General features: G+C 38.8%; 1 protein-coding gene across 1 annotated transcript; it reads right to left on the minus strand.

The window, feature by feature from the left end:
* Window positions 1-427: 427 nt before the first annotated feature.
* Window positions 428-5,038, minus strand: LOC130738389 (glycosylinositol phosphorylceramide mannosyl transferase 1-like). Its single transcript, XM_057590363.1, has 5 exons — window positions 4,670-5,038; window positions 3,512-3,908; window positions 2,619-2,782; window positions 2,421-2,491; window positions 428-938 (listed from the first exon to the last, which is right to left on the minus strand). Exons 1-5 carry the CDS (start codon window positions 4,936-4,938, stop codon window positions 778-780), a joined length of 1,062 nt encoding a protein of 353 aa, XP_057446346.1. The 5' UTR covers window positions 4,939-5,038; the 3' UTR covers window positions 428-777.
* Between the last annotated feature and the right edge of the window lie 7,441 nt (window positions 5,039-12,479).

Consider the following 12,479-nt stretch of genomic DNA (forward strand, 5'->3'; position numbering starts at 1 on the left):
TCCTGCTCTTTTCTTCTGTTTATTGTTTCTATTCACCTAAAAATAAAAATCAAGAACACTTTTCTTTGTTGCTGTGTTCAAACTTCAAAGTCTACAACGAACAATGGATGACTCATTAGAAAATAAACCTCAAAGTCCAAGTAGAAATCAATAGTCAAATGTTGAAAACTGACGCTGCCTTGTTCCCTTCCCCGCATTACACTTTATTCAACCCTCATGATTTCACTCTTAACTTTTTTTGTCAACTTTTGTTGTTTACTCAAGTATATAGGTCTACTTTCTTTGTATGGACAAATCTAAGTGTACGGAAATGTATTTTTATTCTTACATTTCTTGATAAAAATAAAGGTATTCTTGCATTTATGGAGGAACTATTAGAAAGGTAAAAAAGTTGACCCTTCACTAGTTCAACACATTCTCGCCAGTATCTACAATAACATTCCCATAACTAATATAAAAGGCAAATTACACCATGATGTGCATTACACGTTAATGAATCAAAACTTTCTGAGACACTTAAGTGGAACCTGTATTGTGTCTATCTCTCTCCTCATACACATTCACATGATCCCAGCTATTTAATACATATGAAGAGAGAGATAGACACAAAAAACTTGAACATGAGAAAACATGAGACAATCCTATTCCAACATGTATATACACATAATATGCCAATAGATTCCTTAACTAATGGCCCTGAAACTCTTGTTCTGTTCTTTTATCCCTTTCAATGGCGGGCGTGGAATGGATCCGTGGCAGATAAGTGCAAGAACAAAACTACCATAACCACTCATTCCTAGCGCTAACTGCTTTGACGTTAGTTGGCACAAGAGGAAGTGTTCCGTAAAGTGATATTAAATCATTGAGACATTTGTTTCTCCTTTGGCTATGCCCTTTCAGACTGCTAATGCTCGAAGCTCCCATCTCATAGATTTTGCCTGAAAATTTCATTGATGATGTTTTGACATTTCATTACCAGCCTTTGTGAGAACAAAGAAGTAAAACCCCATCCCAAAAGAAACATTTGCAAGTGCTAAATTTTTTTCGGGAGTAATAAAGCAAGTCATGCATTTGGAAATGGAGAAAGAGAGGACTATTCTGTCATAGACTGAACTATAGCATAGGATTACAGTTATTATATTTTTAATCAAGATTATGTTGAGGTCTGGAATCTGGATCAGAATCTGTTAGGATCGGTAAATCCTAACAGCCGAATAAGAGAGAAATAAGGATAAAAGAGTAAGTTTTTTGGTATTTTCCGAATAAGAAACTGATTATTTAAAATAGGAAAATAAAAGACACAGGAAAGAAATCCTTCTAACAAGGGAAGATCCCTTCCAAGTGTGAAACCCTACTATAACACTCAATTCATACTCTAACCTAAGGAGGGTAGTCCTATTTATAATAACTAATCCTAATAACGATGAACTTAAACCCTAAGAAATAAAGAAGATATACTAACCAAAATAAAACGATAGACTGGTGTAGTGTTCTTCAATTTTCACATCTAGGATAAGATTTGTGTTGTGGGCCTCAAAGTAAACTTGAATTCTATTTGCTCTGTTTTGATTCTACTTAAGCGAAAGCCATGTGCTTCCAGAGCTTGTTGCCATGTCAATAACTTACTATTTATTTATTCCCTTGCTTTTCAACAAATGATTCGCAAAAAAACATGACTACGGCACCATCTCTTGGTATGTTCAGTTGGCACATATACAAGCAAGTGCAAACCTATACTTGTAGAGCATTTTTTTGGATCCCCATCTTGCATTGTCTTTGTCGCACTAGTCGTGACCCCCTTGTACATATCTTTAATTACTAGAACATTAGCAATATGAACTCCTTTGGTAGTTTTCCACAAAACTCTTTTAAGAACCACAGGCTATGCTCTTTCCAGATCAATGAAAATCATGTGCAGATATTTTTTTATTCCTCTGATTTCTCTCCATCAATCTCTATAACAAGTATATAGCTTCCATGGACCATGGATGACCTCCTCGACATAAACCTAAATTTATTTTTTTGTGACAAGTATCTTGTGCCTATCGCTGCTCAACTAATCTCTCCTAAAACTTCATAATATGCCTCATAAGCTTAATATTTAGTACTCACCATTAGATATTTTATCAGAGACGCTTCAAAATATATCCTATTGAGATACATGGTTTGCACCCTTACGTTGTTGTGTTATCTTCCTCATTGCTATGTCCATGTTATGTTATATTCAAATCCCATGTCTGTGACGGTAGTACACGATGGTGACCATTGCAGAATTTCGAAATAATGAGCACAATTTTCATCTAGCTTGCATACATAAGAAGTTGATTTACTTGCTAACAATAAAAGCACCAAGAAATTAAGTTATTACGGTAGATCATGCCCAGCAAACAAAATCCTAAGAGAAAGAAAGAAGAAACTACCTTTCACCCATATTGGAGGACCACCTGTAGCATTCGCAACAAGAAGAGACATTGCAATATCTTCACAATTTCTGTAGAAAAAGACAAAGAAGTTGATATCAACGACATGAGGGAAAATGAGTGATTAGAAAGAATATATAAAAAAACTTTTTAAGAAAGGGCAAGAATTTCTGAAAGGTAATTAATCATATATCTTACCTCTCCCTAGAAACATAGTTCTGAATTGATGGAGACATCTCATGGGTATATAAATCCAAGTATTTCTTGTGAAAGAATGCAGCCTTAGCAAGAACCATGCTATAAGTGCCCGTCCACCAAACTGACCACCATCCTCCATATCTGTAATATGCAACATTACTTTGCTGTCATACAAATGGAAATTTGTCAGACACACAATACGCAAACTAACATGCAAGGGTTGAACTTGAATGCAAGAAGAGTAAATAAGAGCTTCCATCAAGTGAGTTGCCATGAATAGAATAGACTTCTGCATCTTTCTCTTATTTTCCCTTTCCTATCAATTATTAATATAGAGTAATATGCCAAGTGTTTCTCCAATCAATGCGTCATTTCCTAAGATTTTATATAATCTATTAATTTGGAAAATGTTTCTTCTAAGTATGTTTGATTGTAACATGAGCAAGCATGTATTTAATATTTATTGTTAAATTTTAGTGAGTTAAGACCAGATTGTACTTTAAATTGAAATAAGGGTCCTAGCAACACCATTACTTGCTCCGTTTGGAGATAATATCACTTTAGAGAAGCCTTGTCCATATTAGTTCCATTTTTTCTCCCTCTGCATCACCCTCCACCCCCTCAATGGGATTTCACCATTCTTGTGTAGCAAATTAATGAATTGCTTACTATCATTATAAATCAATCAAACCTAGAAATCCTACTAGTAAGCATTATCGCAGCTTCGGTTTAATAATTATTTGTGTAAACTTATAGGTGGTTGGTCCTACAATTTTTTTGCTGAGTAACCCAATGCAATATTCCATCTTTCAGTAATAAAAAAGAGTGAAATACAAGCACCTCATGAGAAAAATTAACTGAATAGGAAAGGCATTAATTTACTATTAACAAACCTCCTTATCCAGCCAGTGCATTCGAGGAACAAACCCCACCATTGTGAACGGAGCACTTTGCCAGACTGAGAAAGCAAAATCTAGAGTATGGCATGGAACGATCACATCATCATCAACTGAGAAAATTGCATCTGTCGTGAGGTCCTTTACTGGCTTAAATCTGCTGTTTGATTGATCTTTTGCATTGATATCGAATTTAAAGTTTGGTTTGTGAGTTCTCTGAGACTTCAAAAGCCCAATCTTGTTAAGATGCATTTTCAATGTTTCAGACGGCGGTTCACTATCATTCCAAACCACATCTATTGCTTCAGCATTACGACAGGATGCATAATGCGCAACAGCTTGTTTTAGAAGAGAATTTTGCTTCCAACTGTTTATAAGCACAGTATAGCCACCCCTGAATTATGGATCAAATCATTAGTATCAGCAGATCTGGTTAAAACTATAAAACATACTAACATAGAATAGAACTCTATAATTCTAATCCTACCACAAGCAAGAATCACATTGTTATGATGTTACATGCAAGAAGAAAACATATTAGAAAACCTTTTCGTCATCCCTGTTTTTAATACAAATCTTCAAAACCAGAACATAAGTTATATTTTAACAAATAGTACTGGAAACAAGGTATAAAAATAAACAACAATACTGATTGTTCCAGAAACGAAAGTCACGAAAGCATTGTAACTGAAACATAGGCAACCCCTCCTGTTCTTTATCAAATATTGATATATACTGAAATCAAACACTTCTTCTAGCATTTCGTTAAGCTTCTCTTCGTAATATATAGCAATGCTCAAAAGTAAAAGAATATTTTCTGAAATCAAGCATGATTGTTGTTTACCAAAAAGTTACAAATTTACAAGGTAATAGGGAATCCACCATCATGGTCATCCTTAAATAAGAACTGAAATGTCACTTGCCATATATGCTAAATTAAACAGCGTTACACATCATGATCCATCTTTCCTTTTGAGAATTTCTACAAATGATGCCATGAAGACTTAACACTACTACAATAAGAGCCCTGAATCCTGATGCAACCATCAAATTAGTTCACACAAACATCATTGCAAAACCCATTTACACAAATCCACAAAACACATCCATGGCAGAAAAAAGAGATAAAATTGCAGAGAAAAAACAGACTTTTACCTGGAAGTAGAAGAAACTGAAGAGAACTGGTGAGGGTTCCAACCCATCCAGGAACTGAGTCTCGACGAGACGAATACGACGACGGAGAAGGCGCAGAACGCCAAGAAGAGCTTGAACTTAACGGCGCCGAGAAACATTTTGACTCGCCGAAGGGAGAGAAGGGGCAGGCTGCCGTATGCGCCGCGGTTGGCCGCTTTCTGCTTCGCCGGCGAGTAGAGGCCGTCGACTCCATCGGCGGCGGCGTCGCGAATCGGAATGACGGTGGACATGGTTCACCGAACATGCGGCGGATGCTCCGAAGGGATTGTGATTGTGATGTTGGTCCGCGTCGCCATGTGTATGAAGTTCGAACCGATAGAATTAGATTTCCCACCCTAGCCTTTTTAAAAGAATGCCGGGACTACCCTCCGGGACTTAAACCTCCATACCAGTCCAGAGGTTGATGTTCTGGACTAGTCCGAGAGTTAAAAGTTCGGATTCTTTAGTTACAGTTAAAATAACATGATCGGTGTCGTGGCCGTCTTGGAGGACTTGCCTAACGAATTGTTGGGTTGAAATGTTTGGTTTGTAATTGTGGTGGTGGTTGAGATTGTAATTGATGAATATGCCTTTTGGTTTGGTCTTAACTTACTGCATTCTGCTGCTTGGTAAGAGTTATCCAGGACTTTAAGTTTCGAATCTATCCAGGACTTTAAGTTTCGGATCAATCCAGGACTTTAAGTTTCGGATCAATCCAGGACTATAAGTTTCGGACTGCTTCATAATTAAATTTACCACCCCCCTTTTTTAGACGTCCGAGAGTTGAAAAACCGGATTAATATGAAACTTCAAGATTCGGATCTTTCAAACCAGATACTGTCACAAAGACAGAAACGTGAAAATGCAGTGACAATAATATGGGACAAACAGACCTCGTTACAATACTGAAGGAAAATATTCTTGCTAATAATATGGTTACAGACATGGTTACAACATTACAAACATGAATCATATTATCAATCTTCTGTTATGTATGTTAAATCAAAGTTGGTAATAACACGAGGATCAATCCAAACAGTGTGTTCAGCCATAAATGGGGGGTGGTTGAGGAGTTTATGCAGGCCATAATGGTGGTGAGGTAGGTGAAGCTATGGAGTAATGGTGCTGAAAAAGGTGGTAGAATCTGTCAGAGGTGTCCGGAAGTTGAAGTTTCATACTAATCCGAAGGATGAAGTTTCGTACTGATCCGAAGGTTGAAGTTTCGGACTAAAACACGGAGGGGCAATATTGGTTTTTCCCCACTTTTAAATGGGGTGGAAAATCTAAAACAGGGGGTGGGAAATCTAATTCCCTGTAGTTAAGACACAGTCTTGGGAGCATAAAAACGACACTCCATCATTCGAAACGACATTGTTTACTTACAAAATAAAAAATTTAAAAATGAATTAATTATAATAGTAGTGTTTGCTATTTCTTCCGTGAAAGGTTGAAAATCTACCACCGTTTCAGCCATTCTTCGATCACCCTCTCGTAGCCCGCGAGTATGATTAAGATCAGTAAGTTGAGTTTGTAACTGTTGATTGTGTTGACGAAGATCATTAAGATCGTCCATAATCCGCTGAAGAACGTCGGGAGAAACATTGTCTTATGGGACTTGATTTCTCTCCTCGTTCACCCTGGATCGAGTCACCATTGATGATGAAAACGAAGCATAGGAAAAAATTCCGTCGGCCCCACGGTGGGCGGCAATGTTCCAGTATGGAACTTCTCCCTCAAGGCTAAGCAATTCGAGAGCAAAAGTAATACTAAGCAAAGTATGAAATGAGTAAAAATGCGTTGGATCCCCCACCGCTTGGGCGGTGTCCTTTATATGTATCTTAGGTTTTGACCCGTTGGATCATGGGTTGCCCGGCCCAACAATTACATTGTATCGGTAAGCTCAAAGCTATATAATATTGATGCGCCTATATCGGACCACAAGCCCACAAGACACTAGGGTGAATATTTTATTTTTTGGTCCACCCATGCACCAGACTTCATCACATTAGATCTAGGAATAATAAAATATTCCTTAATTGAATGGTTAGGATTGAATGAATTATAAAAGGGTAATAATGTAATTTACAATCCCTAACCCACTCTCCATGAAAGAAATCACACTTCATCAAAGACTCCATCAATTCCTCCCTCTCCGTAATTCTTCGACACAACAACACCCTTTAGCGGAGAATCAGAACTCAAAGTTATGGTGAGGCTTCAGCGGAGCTCTTTGCGGAGTTGGAGATCGTGGTCTGGTTCGTGCTCAGAGCAGAAACTGCATCTTCGGTTGAATTCACTGATCTCTGAATCTGGTTTTGTGAATTGGTTGCTCCAATTTCTAGGCTTGCTTTGGGATTGGGATAAGTGTTTCCTTGCAACGATGAAGGATTTTGGGGGGGGGGGGGGGAGAAGTGGTATTGGGGAAAAGGTAGGAGAAAATGGAAGAAAGTTGAGATTTGGAGGAACCGCTTACGGCGGCAGTGGTGGTGGTGGAAGAGGAGGAGTAGATGTTGGTTAGGGGTGGGAATAGGCCAGGCCGTTCGTAGGGGCCTATGGCCTAGCCTACCACAGGCCCAGGCCAGGCCAGACCAAATTGGTAAATAGCCAAGGCTTAGGCTTTTTGAAAAGCCTATTTAGTTAAAAAGGCCAGGCTCAGGCCATTCAACAAGCCTTGTAAGCCTTACAGGCTAGCCTATTTAAGTAAATATGATTAGTATTTTTTGGTAAATTGTAAATATGATAAGTATAAATATATTTTACCCTTGATGATGTCTATATATTAAAAATTTATAATAATATCTTGATATTATATACTTAATGAGATTTTAGTATATTTAAGCAAATTGACTTATATAACGATTCAAAGTTATAAGTCTTTTTAAAAATAAATATATGACGTATTTAAATATCTTAATATGGCGTGTGATTTTAAATTGGCTCTTCAACTCTAAGAAACCAACATAATCTCGTTTAGTTTCATCACGACCTATTAGCTGATAATATTATAAGTCTGATTGTTGAAAATATTATTTTAGTATAATTTAACCCGTTAGCTTATAAGTTTGATAACTTCTTTACAGATAAATTTATTAACAAACGTAAAACTCTTGTTGTGAAACGGGTCTTTAAACAGGCTACCAGGCCAAGCCAGGCTTTCGGAAGGCCCAGGCCAGGCTCGAAAAAAAGCCTTTGATAGGTCATAGGCCAGGCTCAGGCCTTAAGATTTTTAAACAGGCTAAGCCTATTTAAGCAACGCCTACCTAGGCCTAGCCTATTCCCACCCCTAATGTTGGTGAATTAGGGAGAGAAAGCATTAAGAGCAACTCCAACGCTGGTTTCTTAGACCAGTTGGAGTTGCTAAGGAACCGTTTCTTATTTTTTGCAGCATTGGAGCTGATCTATGTGGCAGTTTTAGTTTCTTAACTACAGTGCAGAGTTCTTTGTGCAAGGAACTCTGCTTTTTGGTTCCTTAACATTAAAAAGTAATATTTTCTCTCACTTGCTTCAACTGAATCCAGAGGGAAACGAAACAGAATGAAGGAAATCAACACAGTGCTTGCTCTTAAACCAGAATTCCAGAAATTTTATTCAACAATAAAATAAATACAAAATTATAATGAAATGTTTTAGAAGAAAGAAGATGTACAAATTTATTTACAACAGAAGATAAATTTTTTTACATAGAAAAAAAATAAAAAAACACAGAAGCTGAAAGGGAAGAACAGGAGCTCCGATCCGCTCATTTTCTCTGATCTGGTGGCGGTGGCAGAGGGTGGCCCTTGAGGAAGGCTTGCATGTCTCCGATCCAGTGCTTGAGGGGCGATTTGGGTCGAGATTGAAGCTTTGGTGGCGGCTGGGGTGTGTTTTGGTTGCGGTGAGGGGGCGGTTTTGGTGGCGGTGAAGGTTGTTTGGTGGCGGGTCAGTGGCGGTGAGGTGGTTTTGGTTGTGGTTGTGGGTGTTTGGTGGCAGAGAGGTGGGTTTTGTTTGAGGTTGTGGGTGTTAGGTGGCGGTGAGGAGGGTGGTGAGGGTGAGGAGGCCGTGAGGTGGCGGTGGTGAGGGTGAGGAGGCCGTGAGGTGGCGGTGAGGAGGGTTTGGTGAGGAAGAAGAAGAGGACGAAGGAGAAGAGGACGAAGGAGAAGAAGAGGACGAAGGAGAAGAGGACGAAGGAGAAGAAGAGGACGAAGGAGAAGAGGACGCAGGTGATCGGTTGGTGATGTTTGGTGATCGGTTGGTGAGGTTGGAGAAGAAGAGGACGAAGGAGAAGAAGAGGACGAAGGAGAAGCTGCGTGAGAGAAGAGAGGAAGAAGAGAGGAGCGGCTAGGGTAGAATGGAGAGTGAGGGAGGAAAAGTAGATTATATAGTGGGTGACCGGCTGAGCCGGTCATCCCACCGGCTGGTGCCGGTTTTCTGCCCGTTTGGGCTTTTTTTTTTTTGAATTTTTTTAAATTGACCGGTTTGACCGGTTTTTCTGCCCGTTTTCTGACCGTTTTTTCAATTCTCCGACCGTTTTTTCAATTCTCAGATTCTTTACCTTATATATAGTGCAGTAGACCATTTGAAACACCAACATTTACTCCCACAATTTCTCTCTTGTCCAAAAATTCTCAAATTTCTCACAATGTCTAATCCTTATGAGCAATATTATCCACTGCTCGACAATGAAACACCTCCTACAAGTGAAGGTTTGCAACCTTCGCCTATGTTTCCGCCACAAAACCAACCTCCGCAGATGATTCACCTGCAAAGCCAACCTATGATGGTGTTCCAACAACAAAACCAACATTCGCAGGTGATTCGCCCGCAAAGCCAACCTATGCCGATGTTCCAACAACAAAACCCACATCCGCAAATGTATCAACCACAAAGCCAACATCCGCAGATGTGTCACCCTCAAAACCAACCTCCTCACACCGGTGGTAATGTTCAAAATCCTTCGTATCAAATGTTTCCACAATCGTTCTACCATCAAAACCAACCTCAGGGTCAAATGGGACCATATCCACCACAAATGCCTTATCCAAACAATCCACAATATTGCATGTATCCACCACAATACCAAGCACCTCCTACTGGTAGCAGCAGTAGTTCAAAAGTCTCAAGTACACAATGTGAGGCTATGCCCGATGAGCCTGAATTTTCTACTCAACGGGGTCTAGATGATATTGATCTTGAAGAATCCGGAAAGAAACGCACCAAATGGAGTGGTAAAGATAATATACTTCTTCTTCAATCATGGCTCAACGTTTCTACCGATCGGGTCGTGGGAAATGAGCAAAAGTCAGATTTGTTTTGGAATAAGATTCGAGCCCAATATGAGGAGTACCGCGACGATGCCTCTCCTTCGAGGACATGGTTATCCCTGAAATCTCATTTTAATAAATTGAATGCTGATCTTCAAAAATTTGTCGGTTGCCACACTAAAGCCGTCAATCATTGGAAAAGTGGACACTCAGATAAGGACATCATGGCTACGGCGCATCAATTATATCATGTAGATACAGGTAAAGATTTCAAACATGAGAATGAATGGCGGTTGGTGAAGGATGAACCAAAGTGGAAGGGAACATTTATGACAACCAGTTCAACGAGGCAGAAGAAGTCAGTAGATGGGGTGTATGCAACATCGTCTGACCGGAGTGCATCAATCGAGGGCGACGAATATGAGGCCACACAACCAGCAACCCGCCCGTTGGGAAAAAAGAACCAGAAAAGGAAGGCCAAAGTAGGAGACACAGCTTCAAGTGATCTCGATTATGTTCCTAACTCCGAGATGATAGCCATCGGGAAAGCTAAACTGGGATTCCTTGCGAGTTTTGAGAAGCTCAAGACTGAAGAACTGGAGGTGAGAAAGGAAAAAAACAAACTTCAAAAGGCGCGGTTATTGAAGGAATACAAAGATATCCTTATGGAGGACACATCTGAAATGAACGAGGTGCAGTTAGCAACGCATCAGCGCCTAGTTGAATTCGCCATGAAAGAACTAGGAATGTCTTAATTCTTGTTGTTGTCTTTCTTAGCGTGTGCCAATGTTGTGATTTTAGCATTTCTACTTATTGATTATGCATTAGTGTTGTAATTTTAGCATTTCTACTTATGTGTATTGCATCAGTGTTGTAATTTTAGCATTTCTACTTATGTATTCTGCATTAATGTTGTAATTTCAGTATTCGAATTTTTCTTAATGTGTACTGCGTTTCTACTTATGTGTTCTATATAGCCGTTGGGGAATATAGCCGTTGGGGAATATAGCCGTTGTGGAATATAGCCGTTGTGGAATATAGCCGTTGGAGAATATAGCCGTTGGGGAATATAGTCGTTGGGGAATATAGCCGTTGGGGAATATAGCCGTTGTGGAATATAGCCGTTGGAATTTAAATTAAATTCGTATTAATTTTAATTAAATTATTTTTAAGTTGAAGTATTGATTTAGTATTAAATTTTAAATCTAAATTGGGTGAAAATAAATATTATTAATTTATGTTGTATGGTGGGACACGGGTGGGACCCTTCAAATAGTAATTTAAGAAACCATGGGTTGGAGCAAAATCTGCTTCAGTTTCTTAGGAGTTTCTTAAGTCTGATGTGGCAGACAGGGCCCACAGAAATAGTGCTGAATAGTGTGTTAAGAAACCAAATAAGAATTTTGGAGTTGGAGTTGCTCTAAGAGAAGGGGAAAAAGCTAAGGAAACAGTGAAAGCGATGAAGATGAACATAAAAGCATAAACAAAAGCATTGAGATTTGGATTAATTAAAGCAAAAATATCTTCAAACCCATTTGAGATAGGGACAATGTTAGATCTATTTAAATCGCATGAAACAGAGAATTAAGTCTTCGACAGCAACACCCAGCGGTTTTAAATCCACCATGGAGCAGAGTTTCGCTCGCATGGATGACGATTGTTCTGAGCCTCCCTTCCTATACCCAGCAATTCCCATTAAATCAAGTTTCCAAAATCAATCATAAATAACTGATATTGATATTGTGAACACGAGAATCAAGCAAACTCCCAAAATTTAAACACCAAACAGCAACTAAAACCCAATTTCATACTGAAATCATATTACCCAGAAATAGAAGATTTAGAAAACATGAACATGCTCCAGACGGAAACCCAAAGTGCAATGAAAATTCGATTTCTTTTAACCATAAAAACAAATCAAGAAAAAAAGTGAAAATTAGCAGAGAATAACGGAGTAGAAAACCCCTAGATATGGCGAGGAAGACAGAAGAAGACAACGACGAGAACATTGCAATGGGCGGCGTAGAGGTCGATGAGGCAGAGGAAGACAACAACGAGAACATGCAAAGGAACGGAATTTTATTTTTTTTATATTTTATATTTTGTAAATTACTAAAATGACCCTTGGTCTATTGGTGGACCAATTTGTAAGTTGCCCACCCTAATGAGCACCATTACTGAAATTAGGATTTTAGGATTTTCTATGATTCACTATGCACAAAGGACATTCATGAATATTCATCAATAATGCACATATATAATTCACATGCATATAAAAATTGCAAACAAGCTAAAAAATGACAACCTGTCACGGGTCATCACTGATCATCACCACAAAAAATGTCCTCTGCTGCAGTGCAGGTTGTGCAGCTGATTTGAAATCACTTCTATACGCTCCGGCCGTACGTCATAATAATGTAGTTGGAAATTACCCAAATTAGATGCTCCAAACATGACGTGACCATGATTTCGTGGTAATATAAGTATTCATACTATAAATAGATGCTCCAAACATCAACCATGGGTATCCACTCAAATGGAAAGTAGTCCTC

This window comes from Lotus japonicus, chromosome 2, assembly GCF_012489685.1.
Source record: "Lotus japonicus ecotype B-129 chromosome 2, LjGifu_v1.2".
Classification (NCBI taxonomy): domain Eukaryota; kingdom Viridiplantae; phylum Streptophyta; class Magnoliopsida; order Fabales; family Fabaceae; genus Lotus; species Lotus japonicus.

Bases quoted from the DNA above. Each gene is read 5' to 3' on its own strand.
- LOC130738389 (XM_057590363.1), bottom strand. From the start codon at position 4,938: ATGTCCACCGTCATTCCGATTCGCGACGCCGCCGCCGATGGAGTCGAC. The intron at 3,909-4,669 runs GTAAAAGTCTGT...TCCATAATTCAG, and splicing joins TCAGTTTCTTCTACTTCCAG to GGGTGGCTATACTGTGCTTA. The intron at 2,783-3,511 runs GTTTGTTAATAG...TTTGTATGACAG, and splicing joins TGCACTGGCTGGATAAGGAG to CAAAGTAATGTTGCATATTA.